We start from the raw sequence: 26,996 nt of genomic DNA, 5'->3' as shown, positions 1-26,996 counted from the left end.
CGTATTCGAACAAATTTGATTCAAAGTATTTTCAAAGAAAACCTTTGATATTTGTGACAGTGCACATCACTAGTTGAGCCAGTGTTCACGAACAAAATTACGCTACGTTCAAGCTGGGCACAATAAACATTGTTACATTGCAGAATCAACATTTTTACTCTTACTTTGCAATATTTGAAAATTTTGTTTACACGATTTATTGCATGGTGACCTGATATGTTAAAGACTTACAGGGGAATGTAATAAAAGTCGCAAAGAGAAAAACAATTCGCACCAATAAAACTAAAAATACACATCTCGCTATGTAATATTGTTCCTTAAACTGTTACTGCATTGCGAATTTTAATTGAGCATTGCGAATTTTAATTGAGCATTGCGAATTTTAATTGCGCACTCATAAGAAGTGCTTGAAGGTGTTGTAATCTTTTGGAGCAAACATAACGACTTTTTCAGTAAGAAGTTTTATTACATTGACTGCGCATTGGCGCAAACTATAAAATTCGCAAACGGTCTTTCACTGTCGGAAGTGGTCGCTAAACAGTTTCCGGGCTCGCAAAAGCTATATTAAATTCGCACAAAGCAAAATTTGTTCGCGCAAAGGCATAACTTTTCGCATTGCGAATAGTTTTTCCATTAGCGACTTTTATTACATTCCCCCGTTAAAGATTTATGAAGCACATGTTAATATTCCATTATAAGATATCCGGCTCTAATCTTAATTTTCAGTTGCTGCTTCCCTGAAAACCATAAGAGACATAGCATGTGTTAATATATATCTGTGTCAATGTTATTCAATTCTCAAAATCACTAATAGATATATAAAGCTTCCATTCTGTCTTCACTCGCAATAAACTGAAAATGTTATGCAATTAAACTATTAAAACATACCTCCATGTAAACCGCCCAAGGCATCACCAATGTGGCCACCAAGAGATCTGCCACAGCCAAGCTGACAATTAGGTAGTTGGTAGTGGTTTGTAGAGCTTTTTCCCTAGAAACAGCAATGCACACCAAAACATTGCCAAAGACGATGACAAATACAAGAAGAGTAAGGAGCATGGCATAGTAATTGTAATGAGGCTTCTGATCAACAGCAGTTCCATTGGTTCCATTGTTAATATCATCATTGTACATGGACAGGTTCTGGGGATCCATGAAGATGAATAGGCCCCTCTGAAGCTCAGCTCTAGAAAAAAAGAGTAAATAAGTATGATTAAAAATTGGGATTAAATATTTGGTAAAAGCTATTTTCTTCATTTAATAGTACTAATAGTATAATATCCACATTTTTCAAAGATACCCATCTATTTCCCAACATCTTTTGTATGATTAGATTGTAAACAAGATGTACTCACATAACAGCATTAATCTACACCAATATGTATACAGATATAGGGCCAGATTCAATTCAGTGAGAAAAAGTTATCTCATGGTTTATCATGTTAAAACTCATGGACGAGATTCAGTTCAAGCAGAAAAAAAACTTCTCCAAATTCCAAAATCCACTCTTTTCCCCATAGACTTCAATGGCAGCTTTAGGGTATGATAAATTTCAAAAAATTTGAGGTTTTTTTTTTAACCCTAAAAACCTCGACCAGAAAAAAATCGAGGTTTACTAAATGGGCCCTTTAATGAACCATACATACATCTGGTAACATATGGAAAGCTGTTAGAAAATATAACCTAATATCTCATTTTGTTTTACCAAAAACTGCTTTCTACAATTTGCTCATTTTACTATGACAACTGTCGTCATGTTTGTAAAATGTCAAAAATTTATGTAAAAAACCCCATTAAATAAACCCAATAAGATTTTTTGGATTCATGCAGTTTAGTTAGGATTAAGTACAAGGTACTGTTTTCTTATTACAGAAAAATAAAATACAATCTGGTTCCGTTATTGGCTCAGCAGTAGGGTAGTATAATACCAGGAAAAATCAGTAACATTGTTAGAAAACCAACAATATATATAAATATCATTTCTTGAAAAATAGCAGAAGCAAATATATATATATATATATATCAGAATAATTATTATTAGCAACGTGTTTATCAATCGCGCCAACATGTTACACAGAACGGTACAATAAATAGGTACATATATTAAACATACAGATTTACATAAAAAGCAACCTAGCAATATGTTTCAACTTTACAAGTATAGGGAAGGGGTGTCAATTAAAAGATTCGCAGTTTATATCATTTTATGCAAATGAAGTAGACAATTTGTCGGTTGTATAACTAGATGAAGCTCAAAATCTGTTAGAGGGGTTAGAAATATTACTAGGAATTGACACACCTAGACTGTCAAAATGGATGTACATACAGTAATAATATGTTTTAGGCTTGTCAGTTAAATATATATTTTTTTAATAAAACACTTTAAAGGGGTGGTTCACCATCAAACAATTTTTCCAGTTCGGTTGGTTGCAAAATTGTTTTGTGCTTTCTTCTTCCCATTTTTATCCTGAATCTAGTTAAATATCTCCCATAAATATAGGGAAAGAACTCACAAATGCGAGAGAAACTCTTCAGATATACAGTATAAAGTGGGGTGATAAGTTTCGATGGCCGAATTTATTTGGCAAGTGCGAATTTGCGGCAAATTTCCACATTTCACCACCGGTGAATAAATTCAGGAATTTGCTACAAAAATTCACAGATGAAAAATTCCGACAATTAAACGGACGGCTATTGACTTCAATGCATGTCAAATTGTCGCTGGTGTCGGAATTGTCGCCGGCAATTGATGCCAGCGTCAAAAATCACGTTTCGTGAATTTTTCGCAGTTTCACGAAATTCCAATTTTTTTTTTGTGAAATGCGACAAATTCGCCCATCACAAGTGATACGATATGAGCTTTGTAAATACAGGTTTTGCATTCTTTTTTATGAAGCACAAGGTATGGCAGGGTGAGCAAAATCAGGAATGAGCAAAGTTATTTAGGTGTTGCTCCAAATAAATGCAGTGAAGTTCTAAATTCTTGGTATTCCTAAGCAATAATGGTGTTCCAGATTCCCAGCTGTACATTCATCTTAAATATAGGAACTTCATATGTGCTCAAGATTAAACTGCAGTATAATAATACATCTTGATGACAGTTGGCTGTTTGCAAGAAAGGGTGATGCAAAGGTTACAAAGAAACTATTTCAGGCACTTGCTCTTTATTCCGCATTTGTTTTTCCAAAGATCCTCTTAGTCAGAGGTTTGCTTCATTAAACCCTTAGCTGCATGGCCAAATAAAACTAGTCACTCAGTAGAATGATGGACTGCACTTTTCCCATACACAAATAGATACTCTTGAATATTCTGGATAATAATGTTTAAATTTGCTGTAAAATAGACTATATTTGACTGGTATAAACTATAAGATTAGAGTGTGCAGAACTAGCTTTACATTCACAAAGAGGGAAAAAATAACAGTAACGAATGCTCTATAAAGAAAAGTAATTCTGATGAGCAATTTAGTTGAATCTAAAAGGATATATCCAATTACTCAATTGACATTTGGAACTTAATGCCTGCTTCAGCTGGAAATAGTGTCTCCCAGAAAAGATGCACTATAATCATGGTCGCCACTGGCAGAACAAATGCATTAAGCATCACACATTGAGATTATAGCATTTAACTTCCCTGTACCTGTATGCATTTTCTTTTTGAGGTTTCGTCAGTGTCCTTTGATGGTCACACTTTCTCTAAATCTGCTACATTTACCTTTCTTAAATATTCTAATTTTGGAAAAGTGGAGGACAAAAATAACATAATATATGTTGGTTTTGCTGTGACAGTGGCAATTGTACACTATAATTTGCATATACAGTACTGCACATGTAAAATGATGGCTAAATATGTGGATGGCTAAATATGTGGATATTGTCTAATGAAAGAAAACCTAATTCTAAAAACCAAGATACAAATGTCACTGCAGTTGAAAGCAGTATTTGTCTCTTTTTAAACTTCTGGTTCTGACTCTTGACTCTTATTTATTACCCCAGAACCAAATGCTGGAGAACTAAGCAATGTGACCAGCACAAAATGAATAGAGTCTTCATTCTTTACATTTTATATCAGCTATCAATTGTCACCTATATAGTTGCACATTGCTGTATTATTCTGAGAACTGCATTTTTGCATTTTGTGCCCTAGAATCATCAATATCACTGCTATTCTTTCTTAATGTCAGCCACAAATTAAAAGTAAGCTGTTTTCATACTGCATTTCATATTTGGATAAGGGTTATTCCTCATATAGTTATTTTTATATTTGCTATCATCAGCTGACAATGAGGTATAGACTGTCATTTCCCCTATTTAGAATACCCATTTGCAGACATACAATCAGCTCTAATTGCACAAAGCTAAAAATAATCAAATTAGCACCAAAGGCACAAAAGCAAGCTCTTAAAGCAATCTCAAATGTGTGATGATTGTACTGATTAGGAATCTCTATATATGCTCCAGGATGTTGTGGAATGGTGCTACAACACTTTTTACGGGAACAAAATCAAGAAAATAATGAAAACACTGATTCTCATAATTTATAAATAGCATATCAATGCAAATAAAAATTAGTTTAATGTACGCTAATGCTATACTGTGTCATGCCTTCTTTTTTTTTTTCCCTACAAGACAGGAATCTCATCAATACATATTGATTTTGTTACACAAAAACATAATTGAAAGTACATTTGAAAAAGAGCCATGTAGGGGCAGATTTATCAAGGGTCGAAGTGAATTCGAGGGAGTTTTCGAAGTAAAAAAATTTGAAATTCGAAGTAATTTTTTGGATTCAAAGTAAAATCGTTTCAATATTCGACCATTCGATAATCAAAGTACTGTCTCTTTAAAAAACTTCGACTTCAATACTTCGCCAAATGAAACCTGCCGAAGTGCTATGTTAGCCTATGGGGACCTTCTAGAGCAGTTTTCTAAGTTTTTTGAAGTCGGAAAAAAATCGTTCGATCGATGGTTGAAATCCTTCGAATCGTTCGATTCGAAGGATTTCATTGTTTGAACGAACAAATTTTTTAGTTTGAACGGTTTTACTTCGGTGAAAAAAACGTAGAATTTGATATTCGAAGTCGAAGTAAAGACACTTGATAAATCTGCCCCGTAGTGTGGAAATAAAGGCACCCTGAATTTTGCAGAATTATAATGTGTTTAACCATTTCTGACAATTATTGGGATTGAACCATTCCATTTGTGTTGTGGTGCAGAGTTTTCCTAGATCTCACTCACCCCTCCAATTTTGCCCATCAATTTTATATAAATTTAATCTTCCGGTATACTATTCATCCTCCCTCAAAATCTGTAATGATGCAGAAAAAATGCAGAAATAACCTTTCAGTTCAGTTTTCAGTCTGAAGACTGAAATAAGAGGTGGAAGTGTCTCTTCCTTCTCCCACAGGAAGTGGTCACAGGCAGTAGCAGGAAAACCCCTACCATGTGCCTCCCTCTGTTCCCTGCTTATGCTGCTGCCAGATTAATAAGCGATAACAATACAGTTGTAAAACTATAAACAAGAAAAAATCTAAGAGTAATATTTTCCTTCATTTGTAGTGCAACAGTATGCTCCACAGCACATATGCATGATTCACAAATAAACTCTCCATAATGCATTGTTGCACACAATGCAACTACCTCCATTTATCATTAAAGATATTAAAGAAAGATATTTGAACAGTGCAAAATAGTATGTAGTGTTATCCAATTCCAGAATAACAGCTGTTGCTTTGTTTTTTCCGCAACTCTCTGTACTGGGTCATATACTGTTTCTGCACATCGATATATGATCAAGTGCAGGGAGTTGCAGAGAAAACAAAGCTGCAGCTGTTTTGGAACAGTATGTGATCAGGTGCAGGGAGTTTGTCGCAGAATTTTTACTGCTTGAATTTCTTTGAAATTAATTCACGAAAGCTCAGAAAAGACACAATTCATTCAAATTTCAAACTGAACTTTGGCCAAAACCATATAACAAGTCTAATGAATTAAACTTCTTAGCTTTCTTTTTAAATATTATGCTACAAATATTACTCCACCAATATTAAATATTGCAGTACTTAAAGTTAAGTTGATATGTGCCTTTATATCTATTCAGCTGTCTATCTATCATTATCTAGACTACACATATAACTAGATTTAGAAATGCTCATTTAAGATACCATAGCATGACAGGTTCTTGCTTGTAGCAGTGCAGACTGGATGGTTTTACACTGCTTTCCCTCTACATTATTGACACCAATCGATGCTCACCTCAGTAAGAAAATTTTTTAAAAAAATCTATATATCTATATATCTCTATATATATCCACAGGACAGCAGGCAAAATTGGGGCAAGGTGTTGATATCAGCAAAATGGGTAGTATTGTTTTATTCTCTATCCACTAGGATTATCACTTAAATATTCTAATTGGTTAAAAAAACTTTCAGTTTTGTAAACAATTTAAAACAGTGTTGCATTTTCCCTCCTGCACTCAAACGTTTATTTTCTACTAATTAACTTCTTGATATTCCAATTGTGTGGTACAAGACACATCTCTACCATGGCCTTCTAAATCTTTTTATTAGGATTCTATATTTATCAATTGTATATGAACAATACCATAGAGAGAATACGTTGTGTGATTTGCAGTAATTTATGGGCATCACCAAGGGCGAGTCATGGTTTTGTAAGTCCATCAAATTCAATGCTTCCAAATGAACCCCTATATACAGTACCAGCATATACATATGAAATATGTATATTGATACCTATACTAAACTACCTGTAGATCACAATAGCCTCGGATATTATTTATGATTCAAAAATCATCCAAGCCACTCTTAAAGGAGCCAGTAGAACCTGTCATCCAGGGGCAATTCTAAGGCAGTAGCCGCCTGAGTTTTTCAACTTGGCTCATTGGAGCAGGACCCCTTCACAACATTGCAATGGTATTACACAACCTCATTGTCCTCAGCTTGATTAACCACCTAAGCTGCTTCAAATGAAAGTGCTGCTTTCTCAAGACTGGAGAATGTCATTATTTTTGTCTAGAATGATATATTTTCGAAACAAATCAACAGATTGTGACTGTGAATTTTATATAGATATTATTGGATAGGCACTGTATTAAACATAGGAGCATAGGTCTTGGTAAGCAATTAAAGTCATGTTGGTACAAGGTGTTAAGATATCTGTCTGAATGACAGGAATGGTGACAGATGTGTAAAGATTTGTAAAACACTTAGGGAGCAATTAATGATTCAATCAATGCCTCTCTTTTCAGCCAATAAAATATAAAATTAATAAATGGGGCTTTTAAACTTAGCTTTAGCTTTAGTATTTGCTAAAAGGAGAAGACTATTAGCTTGCCAAAGAGAATATGTTGCATGGGATTAAGATTTTATTTTTAAACAGTGCTGCATGTCACATATGATTTTGAGCAACTTACTGAACAAATAGCATATTAAAATAAAATCATAAATGATAGGAGACTCCATATTGAACCCCCCTCGAAAATTACCTTGAATTATACCTGAAGAATATATATGGTATCTGCTCTTAAAAAAATGCAATAAATTTTGCAAAAAAAAAAGATTACATTTTATTGATAAAATCATGATAATCGTCTTCTCTAGAACATCTAATAATGGTAGAGTGTTTTTATTTATTTTTTAAAAAGGGCTGCTGTAAAATATATTGCATGTGATATTCAGGCTAGAGTTATAGCTGCAATAAACTATACTTAAAGTATTCCCCAGCTGCATTACAAATGTTTTACGTATTGACCTTTGTAAGGGTGCAAATGCTTGGTTATTTGATCTTTCCTACCACTGCATCCTTTTACTCATTCTTCTAACTTAGATTAATCTATATACAAGTAAAGAAACACAATTCTTGGATATATTAAAAAATAATAAAAATTAGAGCATGTAAAATGATTTCCCACTAGAGGTGTCAGCATGAATCCTGCTAAAATTTATCTTGCGTGTTTTATCGAGAAAAAATATTCTCTCCTTCACCACAATAATGAAAAAGCAAAAAATACCCTTCTTCTAATAGTTGTAAAAGGAACAAAATAATGTAACATGAATTTGTGTCTTGTTAATAATTTTATCCATTGGTTTTTTATGTCTGTTCTTCTGTCCTCCACTCTATGATTTATAAAGCTTGCACAACAGGCCCCTGTGTTGTAATTGTGATAACACTTTAAACTTGAGTGCTGATACAGACTCTTTCTGGATTGTTTCAATTATGCAGTGAAGGGGCTTGAAGAGCTGAGTGAAGTTGATTTATAACAATTAAAGCAAACCACAGTGGGCAAATCATAGCATAGAGACCAGATTAACTGTGGAAGGGAATAGCAACCTTTAGAAAATCACCATGAACCAAAGCAATGATTGAAAATGGCACTGGTAGATGTGTCAGAAATTACCAGTACCATTGTATTACCAGGGGGGAAGAACACATTCTGACATATTAACACAAGTATCTTCCTTAGTAAATGTGTCAATTTATTAAAACATTGTCCTGACCATCAGAAACATTAGCCTGAAGAACTATGGACAGAAATTCATGACCTGGTTGTGAATGGGGGAACAAACTACTTCCAAAAAGTAAGAATAGTAACATTTAAATAGACTGTTCGCATTTAAATGAACTTTTATTATGATGTAGGGAACCAAAGTCTGAAACAATTTGCAATTTGTCTTCATTTTCCTTACTTGTGGTTTTTCAGGAATTTAGTTTTTGTTTAGCAACTCTCGGGCTTAGAATTTCAGGAGCTATATGGTTGGTAAGGTCTTGTTTAACTTAGCAAACAGGCAAAGAGTCTGGATTATGAATAGGAAAGGGCATGAATAACAAGTTAAGTTATAAAAAGTAACATATATGAATAGGAGAGGGCCTTAACAAAAAGTTACTTATAAAAAGTAACAGTCATATTAAAATTGTTACCTCAGAGAGAAATAGTTTTTTAGCTGCAAGGGTCAGCAAATGCCAAATTTTTGTATCTTTGGAAATAGCTGAGGACAGAATGAAAACAAAGGAAAATAGCACCAGGGAACAATGTAACCAAATGAGCACAAAAAGCTACGATGACATACCTAAATAATAAGATAACATATTTCTTAAACAAGAATATATGAGGGCTCTAACAGTATTGTCACATACAGTACAATGGTACTGATTTGACTTTAGTCATAAACAACTGAAATGTTTTAGCCATAAGTCTCAGCCATGGCATTAACTTGGGAAGCCTGTTAGTTGGTTTATCTATGCATTTACTATATAGGGCTATTTTACTAATACTGGGTACAAAAATGCTGCAGAATTGCACCCATTAAAGCACCATCTATAAAGTGCCTGTGCCTATTTTCATTCAACTCAACTTAACAGTAGTGATGGGCGAAAAATTTGCAAATTTTCCACAAAATTCGCGAAAAGGCGAAAAATTCACAATGAAGTATTAGAGAGGTGGAGTTTTAGGTAGTGGTGTGAAATTCAGAAGGTGATTACAGTAAAACAATCTGGAATTCAGTAAGAAACAGTAGGAGAATGGTCTTGAGTAGATCTGGTAATTAGATCTGGATATTACCTGCATTAAGATGAATCCAGATAAATTTAGCTAAACTTGTACTGTGTAGTAAGAAGTACAGGATACGGAGACAAATCAGTGAGGAATGGCAACATCAAGAGGAAGTGAGTTGGAGGTGCAACTTCAAAAGAACAGTCAGCAATATGAATTTAAACAAGGAAAGTGTAGTGGCAAAAATGGCAAAAAAAAGTCTAGAAGTATGCTATCAACTGTGTTTAAAGCCAAGGAAACATCTAAATAAATGGAGAAGGAGAAGGTCAATATCTACTTCGTTGAGTCAGCACATGAAGAATTTAGAGAATTTAGGAATTCATCAATAGTCTTAAATGTATTCATAGAACTATTTACAGCCATAACCTAACTAGCTCATAACATTATTATTTCATGGTTCCACATTTTACTTCTATTTCTATACATGAAATAAAGCTATGCCATTAGTCATTGTTTAGTTAGGAATACTCAGATCTTTGATGAGGCCTTTTTCTGGCAGACAGTCACTGGACTCTTGAGAGGTATCATTGTTTAGACATTTTTTTTAGAGATGTCCACTTTAAAATCTAATGTAAGTATTGTGAACAAACAGACTTCAAGCGTTGCTGTGTTCATACTGCTAATGATATTCCTCCTGTGGTGGTAATTATTATTTATTATGCTGAATAATTAGAATTCCTGCACAATATTCTCTAGTAATCATTCACTTGGTTTTAGAAAAGTAGTTAATGGACTTCTAAGGAGATATGATAATGAGAATTGAAGATGCTAGCAGTATTATTGCTAAGAATGCGATTTTAATTGAAAGTACCCAGGGGGATAAAGAGTCTGTCTATTGGTCCTAGAACAGGCTAAATGGTGTAAAGTAGCAAAACAGCTTGTCTCAGATTTAAATAGAGACATTGTAAATCACACATTTCACCATAGTAGTCAGCATTTGCTGCAGCTGGCTTTGTTCATTAAGAGCATAATCCTGTCTTCACTGTCTTCAGGTATAATTGTATATATTAGGTTTACCCTAAATAGATGTAACATGGATCAAAGTGATTGCAGTAGTATTAATGCAGTATAATACAAATTCAATACATTTGAATTTATTTTAGTTAATCAAAGGCAGATAGACAGAAAGACATGTAGGGGTATATTTATTATTCTGCGATATTGCTCAAAGCAACCAATCAGATTCTTGTGTTTGTTTTGTAACTGTTGAAATCAAATTGCTCATTGGTTGCTCTGGGCATCACTGGTAATGCTTCACTCCACTTTTTACACAGCATAATAAGTAGCCCCTTTAGGGTATGTTGTATATGTTCTCAGCTCCCTTTGCAGAGCTGCAATTTCCATCCCTTCAATACCTTCCACAGTCAAAATCCACATATTGAATAGCAATTTAGTTATCAGCACAATGCAAGTTGCAGGCAAAGTGTAAAATAGGCATTGGTGCCAGAAACACAAGATTAAGAGCACAGGTTTTCATAATAGATAAAATATTCTACGTGGTGTAGAATACAATGGTTTTCGTTCTTATAGATGAAAATAAACAGGACTCAAATGGCAATCAACGTCTCCAAATATAAAATAGAGCATGTGTTGCCAATAAATTGTTCATTGTTTATATGTTGGTGCTGGATAAACAGATACAACATGTAAATCAGAAAAAGATGGCTTTATAAATTAACCTGACAAACTGAAATCAGAAAATTAGAAACTATAAAAACTGACTTTTTTGGACATCATTGACTGAGGAATTTCAGTAATGAATGTGATAAAGTATAGTTATACAGAATGCTGATCATAGTAAAACCCACTCCTTAAATGCCCATATGAGAGAATGGTTTACAAGGTGATTACTTCTAACACTCTATAATCATTCGCCTAGAGCAAATTTTGCAGTTGGCTGTTTTTCTCACTTCTGTATAATTCTGCAAAATAGGGACCATTGAAGTTTTACTCCACATTTATGAATAGTTTAGAAATGGTTCTAATTAGAATTGATACTGTATTCCAAGTAATGGATGTGACTTAGCACTTCTTGCCTTGTATGCATACGTTTTATGAGGTGCAAATTTTCTAGTTGCCAAAATGAATGCTGAATGCTTCAATTTTTCTGCAGTTTGCACATCCATTGCCAAGCCTAACCACAAAAATGGTCATGGTGTGGTGGAAATTTACAGAAGTTATCCAGATATAGCAGCTGAAATGGAGCAAAATTATTGATTTAAACCAGAAAATCTTCAAATACCAAATTCACAAACATCAACTGCAATTTAAATTTTTACATAACATTGTTTCTGCAAGTTCAACATCTGTCTGAACACTAAATGGCAGAGTGTTGGGGGTTTCATTAACTGAGAAGGATCTAAGGGTTTTTATAGTTAACAAGTTGTCTAATTCTGGGCAGTGTAATTCTGTGGCCACTAAAGCAAATAAAGTGCGGTCTTGCATAAAAACAGCATTCATTTAAGGGATCATAATTATGCCTCTTTATAGGTCCCTGGTAAAGCCTTGCCAGTCCGTAAAAGGGATATAAATGAGCTGGAGAGAGTGCAGAGACGTGCAACTAAAGTGGTTAAGTATATGAAAGATTTAAATTATGATGGTAGACTGTCAAGGTTGGGGTTGTTTTCTCTGAAAAAAAGGCACTTGCAAGAGGACATGATAACTCTTTACAAGTACATTACATGACTTAATAGACAACTAGTGGGGGATATTTTTTTCCCATAAGAATCAACAGGCTAGAGGAAAATAATTTTCATATGAAGCAGCATAGGAGGTTCTTCACAGTCAGGACAGTGAGGTTGTGGAATGCACTGCCGGGTGATGTTGTGATGCTGATTCAGTTAATGCCTTTAAGAGTGGCTTGGATGATTTCTCTTACAAGCATAATATTCAATGTTATAGTGATAATAAATAATATATACTATAATTAGTATAGATATTGTTATAAATAGTTTCTGTGACTGTATGGAGGGGTCAGTGTATGTATGTACTGTATGTGCACTAAGGTATCTATGAAGGGGTTGAACTTTGGTCTTTTTTCAACCCAACTTAACAATGTATCTTTAGGCAGTTCCTGGGTTACATTAGGGTGTGTAGGTTTGTTGAATTTGTATGTAAATTGAAACATATATATTTACTTATTAAATGCAACTTAGACAGATGTTGGTCTTAACATAGTATTTACAGTATGTTTACCTTTCTGTGCTCTGCAGTAGACAGCACAAGCCAGAGGGGATTGGGGCAGGTGGTTTATTAAAGCTAAATGCTAATAAAGGCCAATCAAACCACAGTACAATACTGTAATAGCCTCTGCTTGTAAGTATGAGTTGTATGTAAATCAGGTGTATGTAACTCGAGGACTCCCTGTATACTATAGTAGAAACATTTTACCTCCTAGGAACCAACTCACATGCTCAATTTTCTAATTACTAAATTAGCCTAATAGGGACTAGACAGGATATGGTCATGTTCATCAGCTCAGATACCCAGGCTTTACATAGATTGTTACAGGCAAACCAAACATGTATGAAAAACAAAATTGCTTTCATTTCATAAACTTTTCTTTAGTATTTATTGTGACACAGGTCTTTGAATGTACTGAATCTGTATTTTAAATTTGTTTTTTTCTATAATCTTTTGTGAAATTCTATTTTATCTCAGGGATGTATTTCCCAGAACATTTCCCCTGACATTACATATTGCATGCAACACTAAAGGCCTTCACAGATAACCTTATTCCTTTTACACAATGCTGACATGGTATACTGATACAAATAGATTTCCAAGCTGATGTTTAAAAGCATGTCAGTCAAAGAGAAAACGATTTTGATTAACAAAAGTGCTTTTATATTGTACTATCATACAGTAAGGTACAATGGTGCTATTTTTTGTTTCACCATCTTATGTCAATATTTTTGTAGCTATTTGTAACTGGGCAGAAATATTTTGGGACCTTCATGAACTTATTTCCCCAAAGGGAATAGCAAATCCTATTTTTAGCCAGCTGCAGTACTGAGGGAAACAATTTTCCACCTATCGGTGCCCTTTCAGGAGCAGCAAAAGTGAAAGAAGGAAGCAATGATGGTGGTAATAGAACCAAGACAAAATGTATCAGGAAAACATGATCAAATACATTTAGAAAAGTTATAGGCAGTGAGCTAATATTACTTCTCTTGTTGATGAACCAGTCTGGTTTTCTGAAAACATACTTTTAAAAATTAATTTCTATGACTTTATAAGGATACATAAGCAGTTGTAGCCTTTTCATAATCGAAATTCTTTTTTGCTTAAAACATTTGCTAAATATTTTGAATGCCATTTGCTAATTAGTAAGTGTTATACTTTCTTGGCACTAATATCTAGGACCACACTGGGTGCTAAGTGGGATATTTGCAGAGTTTGGATAGGTTAAGGGTCAGGGCACATGGTCCGGTTTTGGGAGATTAGTCGCCCGGTGACAAATCTCTTCTTCTGGGCAACTAATATCCCCGAACTGCCTCCCGCTGGCCGGAATGTAAATCGCCGGCGGGATGGCACTCGGATTGCTTTTCTTTCCGAAGTCACCTGAATTTGCCTCATAAGGACAGATAAGCAATAATTTGTAATGTTAGAAATTAAATATATAGGCGATGCAATAAGAACAGTGAAATAACAGCAACAATGTATGTTAGACAATATGAGTATCACCCCTTGTTTGAAAATGTCCACTAGCAAAGTTATATGTTGCAACACCAGATTGATGCACCCCCGGGGTGTGTAAAGTGAAGGTCTCACCAACTCCCAGTGGTAGTGAAATAAATCCTGTGAGGCAGAGCAGATGCAGGGAAGCAGTCTGTCAGCTTTAATCCACACTGAGCTTGAAATGCTCGTGCAGGAGAAGCTTCCTAAATTCCGAGGAGATCCACTGCATGTGTGACGGAGGCTGATGGGAAATCCACAGTCCAGATCCAGTGTACACACTGGCAACTCACTACAGGGCTGAAGTCCTATCTATCCTACAGGGATTACTTGCCTAGCAATAGCTCAGGCAGTTGTACTTGCCCCATTCACTGTGATAGCTGAATGGGAAGGGTTAACTAACTCCCTGCACTCTGATTATGGAGTTCCCTATATGGTAAATGTTCTGGGGAAACCCCTAGCTCCCTACTCAAACAGATCAGCAGAAACACTCACAGCAGAGAGGAGAAATCTCAGGCTGGCTCTCAGTAGTCCTGTGTAGAGTCCATGCTTTCTCCTTCTTTTCTTCCTTGAAAAAATATGCCGAACTTTCATTTTGGCTCCAAACCTCCTTCAGAGAGGTCACAAGATCGGAAGAAAATCCTTCTTGCTGATTGGCCAGGCTGTGGATGAAAATGGTCACACTGCAGTACAAGCAGCAGCCTTGTTTTTGCTTGACAGAGGGGTTTTTGCCCCAAAACATTGCACTTACGAATAAACATGCAAGGGCTTGACCCTGCTTGCATTTTCCACATGTGCCAGTGAATTTTCTGCATCCAGATTTAAAGTCACAGGGGTGTGCATTTAGGGAAAGAGAAAATAACACTTCCCTACATAAGTCTTGGTGGTTTATTATTTGTCTTTTCAGAGTATCTGTAACATCGTACAATGATACAGCTCGACACGAATTTTGAGAAGGTACAATATTTTGATTTGAAGACTTTTCAGCTTTCAGTATTCATTGTTTATGAATTGTCTAAAGCTGAACTGACAGTTCATGCTGCAGAATAAATATGTACAGGTGTGCTGCAATCAAAACTGAGACCTTGATTTCAAAGAACAATTAGCGCAAGCATTCACAGATATGGCATTTCTATGAAAATGAATTATTTATCTTTTTGTTGGTGTTAATGGTCCCTTAACCCATTAAGTGCCAGCAGAATTTCACATTTTGGTTACGCGAAATGCCAGCCGTTTTTGAAACATTTTGTGCTCTCTCACTTTAGGGGCATTTTCTGAGGGGAAACCTATAGTTTACCTAGGAAAACTATACATTGTTTTTTTCGGTAGAAACTGAGCTTTCTTTGGAAAGCCTTATGTCTCTCGAACGTGCCAATACCAGATATGTATAGTTTTAGGGAGATTTAGGCTTTCTGTACAGCAAAAACTCCCGGCAGTATATTACCAAATTTTGAAAGCACTAAGGCAGAAAACGGCATGCTTTAGATTCCAAGGCAAAAAATCCTGAAACCATAGGTTTACCCCAGAAAACCATACATTTTTGAAAAGTACACATTCTGCCGATTACAAAATGGGTAACTATGTCTCTCTACTCCCAACTACCAAACATAAAAGCTTGTCTGAACATAGCGGTTTTTCAAAAAAAATTCAAAATTCTGAAAAATCATTTCAAAGGTTTTATTTTGCTGCTCCGCATATACCAAACTATATTAGGTACCAAGAAAAAGCACCTGAAATATGATTGCCAGGGGTCCACTGAACAGTTTGATACCCATTATGCATAGGTTTACCAAAGTATCTGGCATTTAGAGACACCAATATGAAGTTAGCACATCCAAATTGTTCAGGACTTTACTTCAGCTACTGAGAAATCAACACATTGACTGCATTTTTTGTGGGGTAAAAACACAGAAATATATGTTTACCCCCCAAACCCATATATTTTTGGAAAGTACACATTCTACTGAATCTAAAATGGGTACCCATGCCTTTCTGCTCCAAACTACTGAGTCGCAAGGCTTTCCCAAAATTGTCGGTTTTGGTGAAATATCTGAAAATTGCCTCAAACCTTCAACTTCCCAGCACCATATCGCCCATGTATCATTACGTACTAAGAAAAAGCACCCTAAATATGATTGCCAGGGTTCCTCTGAACATTTTGGTGGTCATTGTTCATAAGTTTACCAAAGTATCTGGCATTTAGAGGCCCCAAAATGAAGTTAGCGCATACAAACAGTCCCGTGGGTAACTTCAGCTAATGAAAAATCAACACATTGACTGCATTTTTGTGGGGTAAAAACACAGAAATATATGTTTACCCCACAAAACCCATATATTTTTGGAAAGTACACATTCTACTGAATCTAAAATGGGTACCCATGCCTTGCTGCTCCAAACTACTGAGTCGCAAGGCTTTCCAACAATTGTCGGTTTTGGTGAAATATCTGAAAATTGCCTCAAAGCTTCAACTTCTCAGCACCATATCACCCATGTATCGTTACGCACCAAGAAAAAGCACCCTAAATATGATTGCCAGGGTTCCTCCAAACAGTTTGGTGGCCATTGTTCATAGGTTTACCAAAGTAGCTGGCATTTAGAGGCCCCGAAATGAAGTTAGCGCATACAAATAGTCCTGTGGGTAACTTCAGCTAATGAAAGATCAACACATTGACTGCATTTTTGTGGGGTAAAAACACAGAAATATATGTTTACCCCCCAAACCCATATATTTTTGGAAAGTACACATTCTACTGAATCTAAAATGGGTACCCATGCCTTTCTGCTCCAAACTACTGAGTCGCAAGGCTTTCCCAAAGTTGTCGGTTTTGGTGAAATATCTGAAAATTGCCTCAAAGCTTCAACTTCCCAGCACCATATCACCCATGTGTCATTACGTACTAAGAAAAAGCACCCTAAATATGATTGCCAGGGTTCCTCTGAACATTTTGGTGGCCATTATTCATAAGTTTACCAAAGTATCTGGCATTTAGAGGCCCCAAAATGAAGTTAGCGCATACAAACAGTCCCGTGGGTAACTTCAGCTAATGAAAAATCAACACATTGACTGCATTTTTGTGGGGTAAAAACACAGAAATATATGTTTACCCCCCAAAACCCATATATTTTTGGAAAGTACACATTCGACAGAATCTAAAATGGGTACCCATGCCTTTCTGCTCCAAACTACTGAGTCGCAAGGCTTTGCCAAAGTTGTCGGTTTTGGTGAAATATCTGAAAATTGCCTCAAAGCTTCAACTTCCCAGCACCATATCACCCATGTATCGTTATGCACCAAGAAAAAGGACCCTAAATATGATTGCCAGGGTTCCTCCGAACAGTTTGGTGGTCATTGTTCATAGGTTTACCAAAGTATCTGGCATTTAGAGGCCCCAAAATGAAGTTAGTGCATACAAATATTCCTGTGGGTAACTTCAGCTAATGAAAGATCAACACATTGACTGCATTTTTGTGGGGTAAAAACACAGAAATATATGTTTACCCCCCCAAACCCATACATTTTTGGAAAGTACACATTCTACAGAATCTAAAATGGGTACCCATGCCTTATTGCTCCAAACTACTGAGTCGCCAGGCTTTCCCAAAGTTGTCGGTTTTGGTGAAATATCTGAAAATTGCCTCAAAGCTTCAACTTAGTTCCCAGCACCATATCACCCATGTGTCATTACGTACTAAGAAAAAGCACCCTAAATATGATTTCCAGGGTTCCTCTGAACATTTTAGTGGCCATTGTTCATAAGTTTACCAAAGTATCTGGCATTTAGAGGCCCCAAAATGAAGTTAGCGCATACAAACAGTCCCGTGGGTAACTTCAGCTAATGAAAAATCAACACATTGACTGCATTTTTGTGGGGTAAAAACACAGAAATATATGTTTACCCCCCAAAACCCATATATTTTTGGAAAGTACACATTCTACAGAATCTAAAATGGGTACCCATGCCTTTCTGCTCCAAACTACTGAGTCGCAAGGCTTTCCCACAATTGTTGGTTTTGGTGAAATATCTGAAAATTGCCTCAAAGCTTCAACTTCTCAGCACCATATCACCCATGTATCGTTATGCACCAAGAAAAAGCACCCTAAATATGATTGCCAGGGTTCCTCTGAACATTTTGGTGGCCATTGTTCATAGGTTTACCAAAGTATCTGGCATTTAGAGGCCCCGAAATGAAGTTAGCGCATACAAATAGTCCTGTGGGTAACTTCAGCTAATGAAAGATCAACACATTGACTGCATTTTTGTGGGGTAAAAACACAGAAATATATGTTTACCCCCCAAAACCCATATATTTTTGGAAAGTACACATTCTACAGAATCTAAAATGGGTACCCATGCCTTTCTGCTCCAAACTACTGAGTCGCAAGGCTTTGCCAAATTTGGCGGTTTTGGTGAAATATCTGGAAATTGCCTCAAAGCTTCAACTTTCCAGCATCGTATTGTCCATGTATCATTACCAGCATAAAGCATCCTAAATATAAACATAGGGGTCTACTAAACAGTTTGATGCCCAATATGCATAGATATACCAAACTATGTGGCACACAGAGACCCCCAAATGACAATATGTATAGACATTTTCACGGCTGACGCGCTGGCTGCTGCAATATAACCACCCGGTGTGTGTATTATGCGACATTAGACCACCTAACAGTACAGAGACCCCAGAAAACCATATATTTTCAGAAAGTACACATTCTGACGAATCCAATATGGGTAAATAAGTGTTTCTACTGCAAACTGCCAAACTGCAAAGCAATGCTGAACATAACGGTTTTTATCAAATTTCTGAAAATTGTCACAAAGCTTGAATTTTACCCCATTATATGCCCCACATTTCGTAACTTATCAGCATAAAACATCCTAAATATGAACGCCAGGGGTCTACTAAACACTTTGATGCCCAATATGCATAGATATACCAAACTATGTGGCGCACAGAGACCCCCAAATGACAATAGTGTATATACATTTTCACGGCTGACGCGCGCTGGCTGCTGCAATATAAGCACCTGGTGTGTGTAATATGCGACATTAGACCCCCCTAACAGTACAGAGACCCCAGAAAACCATATATTTTCAGAAAGTACACATTCTGACGAATCCAATATGGGTAAATATGTGTTCCTACTGCAAACTGCCAAACTGCAAAGCAATGCTGAACGTAACGGTTTTTATCAAATTTCTGAAAATCGTCACAAAGCTTGAATTTTACCCCATTATATGCCCCACATTTCGTAACTTATCAGCATAAAACATCCTAAATATGAATGCCAGGGGTCTACTGAACACTTTGATGCCCAGTATGCATAGATGTACCAAACTATGTGGCGCACAGAGACCCCCAAATGACAATAGTGTATATACATTTTCACGGCTGACGCGCTGGCTGCTGCAATATAAGCACCTGGTGTGTGTATTATGCAACATTAGACGCCCCTAAAAGTACAGAGACCCCAGAAAACCATATATTTTCAGAAAGTACACATTCTGACGAATCCAATATGGGTAAATAAGTGTTTCTACTGCAAACTGCCAAACTGCAAAGCAATGCTGAACATAACAGTTTTTATCAAATTTCTGAAAATTGTCAGAAAGCTTGAATTTTACCCCATTATATGCCACACATTTCGTAACGTATCAGCATAAAACATCCTAAATATGAACGCCAGGGGTCTACTGAACACTTTGATGCCCAATATGCATAGACAAAACAAAATAAGGCAGTAAAGAGTGATATGCAAAAAAATCCAATAAAACCACAAAAATCAATGTTTTTTTTCCAGACTAGTGTTATCGGCCGTCAGAATCACAGTTTGAATATTTTAGCTGGGCCAAACAGGTTATACGGCTAGAAACAAGTGAACACAACATATGCAGAGCTGAAAATGCAATAAAATGGCTAAAAATTCAATAAAATGGCTAAAAATGCACCAAAATACCCAAAATTGCAATATAATCACCGAAATAACATACTAAAGGTATTGCACAGTACGGTTAGCGAATACGCTATTCGTAATGGCAATAAAACATTTTTTTTAGCCAAAAAAAGAGACGATGCGATAAGAAAAAAAAAAAAAGCCACAATGCCATGTATGTGCGTGTGCGTGTGTACACATGGTAAATTACATGTTATGTGTGCGTGTGTGCATGTGCACGTGTGTGTAAGTGCAGTGAGTGTTAGTGACCCCCCCAATCCCCAAAAATGTATGTGTAAGTGTGTGTAAGTGTGAATCTAAGTGTGTATTACTGTAATAAGTGTGTGTTGGTGTGTTTGTGTGTGTAATTGTTGCACTAACCTGAAAAAGTCGCTGGAGACTGTTGCAGACGATCAGGAAGAGCCCCTGGAAGAGATCTGCGACGTGGTTCCTGTCTCTGTGCTGTGGGGGTGGAGATCGACGGCGCAGTGTAGGCTGCAGCAGCAGGACAAGTAAGTAACACGTGCCTGCTGCTGCTTTTGGGCCCCTGGGCGATCGCGCCCCAGGGGCCACTCGATCCCCTGCTCTGCTCGTTGCCTAGGGGCAGGGGATCGAGGAGGAACGGAGCGAGCGGCTCTAACAGCCGCTCCTCCGCTCGAGAACCCGGAAGTGCTGCAGAACGTAGAATCTACGTTCTGTGGCATTTCAAGTACCTTTGCCACAGAACTTAGATTCTACGATCTGTGGCATTTAAAAGGTTAATCTATTTTTGAGGTCAAAAGAAATATGAGATCAGTAAACTGAATGATACCATAATTTAAAAACCTGGCAACAGCAACAGTTCAACAGTGACGGTTTTATATATTTAACACCCATTTGGCCTTACAAAAAGGCTTACAAAATATGGGTTTATTATGCAAATGGTCTATAGCTGTGGATTGGTGAAGATGGTTTCAGCATTCAGAAACTAGAATCATCTGCTGACTTCTCACTTTTTCCTCTTAAACTCTTCCCTTACCAGAGTACCCAGTGGGTCCAGCTAATGGTGAAACCTAAACTAAGCCCCTTCTTATAATTAAGACCTATGCTTTCAGATACTCCTTATGATATCTTTGTTGATCGCTTTTCTCAGTTAAGGTGGTCATACATTGGCCGATAAAAGCTGCCATCAGAGAGAGTCGGCAGCTTATCAGCCCGTGTTGTAGGGCCGTCCGATGGGCTTCCCCGATCGATATATAGCCGAAACTCAGCCATATGTCGATTGGGCAGGGTTAAAAATCCTGTTGGATTGTGGTGGCATCTGTTCATTGATGTGGTCCTGTGATCTGACCACCTGTATTGCCTCCATTATGATCCCATTGTAGGATCAGATCAGCCCGATATCGCACAGTTCAATGTGGGCATATGGGGAGAGATCTGCTCAATTGTCAAAATCGCCAAATAAGCGGATCTCTACGTGTATGGCCACCTTTACTCAGCATTCTCTCCATCATTACACTGCTCTTTATTTTTTATATAAAGACACAATTACTACACCTATCATTTAAGGTACATGTGCCTAAACAATGAGCAAATTGATTATGTGTTCATTGCTGCGGGAAAAAACTCAAATGAGCTCATCCTTTCTTTCTGAAAATTCAAAAAGTCTGAGAAAAAAAAGCATGATAATTCTTATATAATTTCTGATTTTACATGACATTCTGCTTAATGCTTTTTCTAGAATGAACACATTGCAAGGCTAGAATTATAACTGTTAAGTCGTATCTTGGTTTTAGATGCCGTATGGTTGAAGTCTAATTTTTAAAGAGACAGTACATGATAAATTTCGATATTCACATTTTTTTTTAATTCGAATTTGGACTATTCCTTAGTCGAAGTACACAAAAAACAGCTCAAAAATCAAATTTTTTTAAGTCGAAAATTCACCTCGACTTTTGATAAATCTGCCCCATAGGGATTGCTACCCTCATTTTGTTGGTCTTCAACAGCTAGAGCAGTAGTCATCAGTAGTGATGGGCGAACTAATTTGGCAGACACAATTCATAGCAAATTTCCGCATTTCACCACAAGCGAATTCATTTGCGAAACTGCAGGGACAATTCGCCATGAAAAATCCACAGAGTCAAAGAAAAAATTGACCTAAAAAAAAAGTTGAAATGCGTCGAAATAGTCGCACGCATAAAAATTGTCGCCCATCAAAATTATTCAGATGCCCATTGACTGTAATGCATTTGGACCAAATAGTCATGTGTATAAAAATTGACGCTCACGTAAAATTATTTTGACGTCAACATTTTTGGACGCCCATTGACTTCAATGCATTTCAGCACAGATTTGCCCATCAGTAGTCATCAATAGAGATGGGTGATTTTTTTTGCCTTGTTTCGTCGAAAAAATTATGCCCATATACTTGTATGGCGTTGTGCGTCAAAATAAAAAGACACGTGACAAAATTTTTGTGACGTCCATAGACTTTAATTGGCGTCAACGTCATTGCGCTGGCAGCGAATTTTAAGCAAAACAAAACGGGTCAAAATAAAAAGACGCGCAACAAAATTTTTTTGACGGCTATAGACTTTAATGGGCGTCTGCGTCATTTCGCCGGCAGCAAATTTTTGGCGAAACAAAACGGGTCACATTCGCCCATCCCTAAGAGGATCAATTCTTAAAGCAATACCAGTCTACTGTAAACACTGTTGTTCCACCATAGCATACACCTGGATATTGCAACATATTAGCAATGGTTAACAGGCTGGAAACTACAGCACAGAAACATCAGAGTTAGATTCTAAAAGCAGACCATGCATTAAATTAAATTAACAAGATGTCCATTAAATGCCTAGATCCTATAATTGTCCATATACAGGTATGGGAACCATTATTGGAAACCCATTATCCAGAAAGCTCTAATTTCTGGGAAGGCCATTACCCATAGACTACATTTAATCCAAACATTTTACAAATGATTTCCTTTTTCTCAGTCCTAATAAAACAGCACCTTATACTTGATACCAAGTAAGATATAATTAACCCTTATTTGAGGCAAAACAAACATATTGGGTTTTATTAATTTGTAAATGATTTTTTTAGTAGACTTAAGGCATGAAGATCCAAATTATGGAAAGATCTATGTAAAAAATCCCAGGTCCTAGGCATTCCCCAGGCATTCCCAGTTATTTATTTCATGTGATTTATGCAAAAGGTTTAACACACATTTTCAACTGTAACACTTTTCCACTCTTCAGATGTTTGGTTAATGTAAAATAAGCAAGCCAGACCTCTATGTTATGAAAGCATAATTAAAGCATAATGACTGACACTGCATGGCAGAATGCTTATTTTAAAGGCTAGTTGCATGTGTTATTAGGTTATTGTCTATCTAATATGTACAGCTTGTAATGGCAGTGACATAGAGTACCTCACAATAAGTGATGCTTTAGTTACAATAGTGCTGATTTGCAAAAACCAAAAATGTGGGTTTTAAGTCAGTAAATGAGAATTGTAGTGAAGTTCATTGACCTATCGTGTTACACACTAAGCTTCGTTTGCCAGGAATGGTTTAATCACTTATACTGGTAAAAGCGTTATGTTGTATAGTAATGGTGACCAACAGGAGGGCCACAACACCACTGGCATACAGCAGTGCTGTATTCATGAGGGGTGGGAGCTGGAGCTACATATGTGAATAGAATTCTACTGCCCCCTACCTGCCTCCGACTTGAGCATTATTCAGACACACAAGTTAGGGAGCACTACCAAGCAAAGGTTCTGTCCACTAAAGACAAGGCTGCCTTGCTCCTGCCAGTGCTGCTCTCTGCACCTCGTGCTGGAGTGCAGGCATGGCCCAGACATAGGGGAGTGGGTCACTCAGGAGGAGCATGGAGTCACTCAGGAGAAAGTTCAGAAGAGACTTGAACATGTAACTGTGAAGGAAGGTCTGGGACAGTTTGGAATTCATCTCACAGAAGGTTACTGGTTAAATTAAGGAATATTGGCCTGAAACATAATATTTGTACTTGGATAGAGAACTGACTAAAGGATAGACTACAATGAGTGGTGGTAAATGGAACATTTTCTAATTGGACCAGTGTTGTTAGTGGAGTACTGTCCTTGGTCCTTTGCTTTTTTTTTTTTTTAATTTAGCTTTTTTTCCCTATCAACTTCTTCTGTATTAACTCACATAGGGGGTAATATAATACAATTTGCAAAGATACATTTGCACATAAAAATTCACGTGTTGCAATGTAATATTCTTCATTAGGCTTCTAGTGCATTGTAAATCTTAATTGACCATTTGAAGGTGGTGCAAACTTTTGCAGCAAACTTAATAACTTTTTCATTAAGTAGTTTTGTCACGTACACTGCACACTGGCGCAAACTATAAAATTTGCATTTGCTATCCTACTGTTGTGTGAGGGGCAGAGTGTTTGTAAAAGCAAAATTGTTCACTTTGCTAACCAATTGCAAACAATCTTTGCGTTAGTGAGCACTATTCCATTCCCCCCATAGGGTGTTTCTTGTGCTTCTACATTTTTTTCTTAAGGGAATAAATTGAGAACAGCAATGATTTAAAATTATTTATTTTGTGTGTTTTTAGCAGAAAACATAATGCCTCAATCTATGCTCTGAATGGCAGCCCTTAAGGTACTAAATTTGGCTTTTCTTAAATTCAGGCTTTTTGTTGACCCAGTATATATTGTTTTTTTCACCAGACATTAAATAAGATGACATTATAGTCACTATTACCCAGGGGTTCAATTACTTGCACATTTGCTATACGTTCTGGGTTGATTGTAATCACTAGATCCAGTATAGCATTTATGGTTGGCTCCTTAACAACCAGTGACATAAAATTGTAATGCGAGAAGTACAGGTAAAGGATACCTTAGCCGGAAACCCAATATCCAGAAAGCTCCAAATTATGGAATGGCTGTCTCCCAAAGACTCCATTTTATCCAAATAATCCAATTTTTTAAAAATGATTTCCTTTTTCTCTGTAATAATAAAACAGTACCTTGTACTTGATCCTAACTAAGATATAATTAATTCTTATTGGAAGCAAAACCAGCCTATTGGGTTTATTTAATGTTTAAATGAATTTCTAGTAGACTTAAGGCATGAAGACCCAAATTAGGGAAAGATCCATTATCCCGAAAACCCCAGGTCCCGAGCATTCTGGATAACAGGTCCCATACCAGTATATACAGTTCCCATTATCTGTCCCGGCAGTACTGTTGTTCCACTTAATATCTATGTAATTAAAATCCCCCATTATCATTACTTACCCCATTCTTTCAATCTCATTTTTAAAAATTAATTGTTGACATCATAGCCATGTATATATTTTTACATGGGATTTCAAAGAATAGGATGATTGATCCTTTTTACAAATAAGTATCTATCATTTGTATTAATCTTTATATTTTACATAATGTAGGGTTAATGAGTAGGAAGGAATGCAAAGCAGTTCTTCAGCACTTACTGAAATAACTTGGAAGTTTTTCTAAGGACATTGAGCACTGTTAACTTTAATATCTCACTACCCTAACATTGTCTAGTTTGATTATTATCAGTTCCCCTCTTCTAGATTTTAATGGCAGACTAAAAATTATCATTAGACATCTTGACTACTCTGATCTCCAAATGATGACCTGCAAATCTCGGTGACTAATAAATTATTCCAGTTCATTCCAGCATCCATTTTTCATAATTGCAATATTATCATTAAAAATTAAACTGCAGTGGCTACAGACTGAACCTACTTTGGTTTAACGCTACAGAGTATGTGTAGTATTTCCCATTTCTAGACAGACCATTGTGAAATGGTTCTAACCACATGTTATAGAAGATCTAAATACAGGTATGGGATGCTTTATCCGGAAACGGAATGGCCATCTCCCATAGACTCTATTATAATGAAATAACACAATTTTTTAATTTTTTTTTCCTTTTTCTCTGTAATAATAAAACAGTAGCTTGTACTTGAGCCCAAATAAAACAAAATTAATCCTTATTGGAAGCAAAACCAGCCGATTGGACTTATTTAACGTTTACATAATTTTCTAGTAGAAGAGGTATGAAGATACAATTTACGGAAAGATCCATTATCCAGAAAACCCCAGGTCTCAAGCATTCTGGATAATAGGTGCCATATCTGTTCTATGTAAATACTGTTGCTCAACTATACTTTACTCAGCTCTTGTTTGACTACAATTCCCAGGACACTTTAACATATTAAGTGTTAAAGCATACTGGGAGCTGTAGCCGAGCAACCCCAGACACCCAGTTGTTAGTGTCTAAACACTATTGCTTAATCACACTTTTTGTTGTTTTTCTACAAATCTCTCTTGAATGCTAAAAACTTTTTTTTGCTGCAGTTCAGCAAAATTGAAGATTGCATCTGCAACTTTTCCCAGATCTCCAGGGTCAACAGTCCAATTAACATACAAAAATATCTATCAAAGTGAATCCCAGCTGATTTGTGTAAATATGGTTTCAAATTCTTTATGCCTGCTTTTACATTTAGATGATAAAACTGTTTTCCTAGAACAAAACAAGTGTGCAGTTAGAAGATAAAACAATTTTCCTAGAACAAAACAAGTATGCCCTCCCTTATGGTGTTTGATTAGAGCATAATTATGAAGCTTAAATGTCTCAATCTCAATATGTTCCGTAGTCACTCGTGCATTTTCTAACAATCCTAATTTAGTTTTTCAGCAACTCACCTACAGAATTAAGAGAATTATAGTAGTACTGGAGTAGTGGAGGTTTTAGATCCCTTTTAAATTAATACTGCTTGATAAAATATTTGCCAAGCCA

General features: G+C 36.3%; 1 protein-coding gene across 2 annotated transcripts in view; it reads right to left on the bottom strand.

Moving 5' to 3' along the window:
* The window catches only part of drd2.L (dopamine receptor D2 L homeolog), a 173,216-nt gene that overhangs the window by 65,527 nt on the left and 80,693 nt on the right, over nt 1-26,996 (bottom strand). For both annotated transcript variants that reach the window (XM_041568349.1, NM_001101742.1), the window contains 1 exon segment: nt 889-1,186. In XM_041568349.1, the coding sequence (XP_041424283.1) occupies nt 889-1,155 (267 nt within the window). In that variant the 5' untranslated portion in view covers nt 1,156-1,186.

The sequence above is a fragment of the Xenopus laevis genome, chromosome 7L, assembly GCF_017654675.1.
Source record: "Xenopus laevis strain J_2021 chromosome 7L, Xenopus_laevis_v10.1, whole genome shotgun sequence".
Classification (NCBI taxonomy): domain Eukaryota; kingdom Metazoa; phylum Chordata; class Amphibia; order Anura; family Pipidae; genus Xenopus; species Xenopus laevis.
Note: the sequence above shows the minus strand (reverse complement) of the source record. Positions and strands in the feature narration are given on the sequence as shown.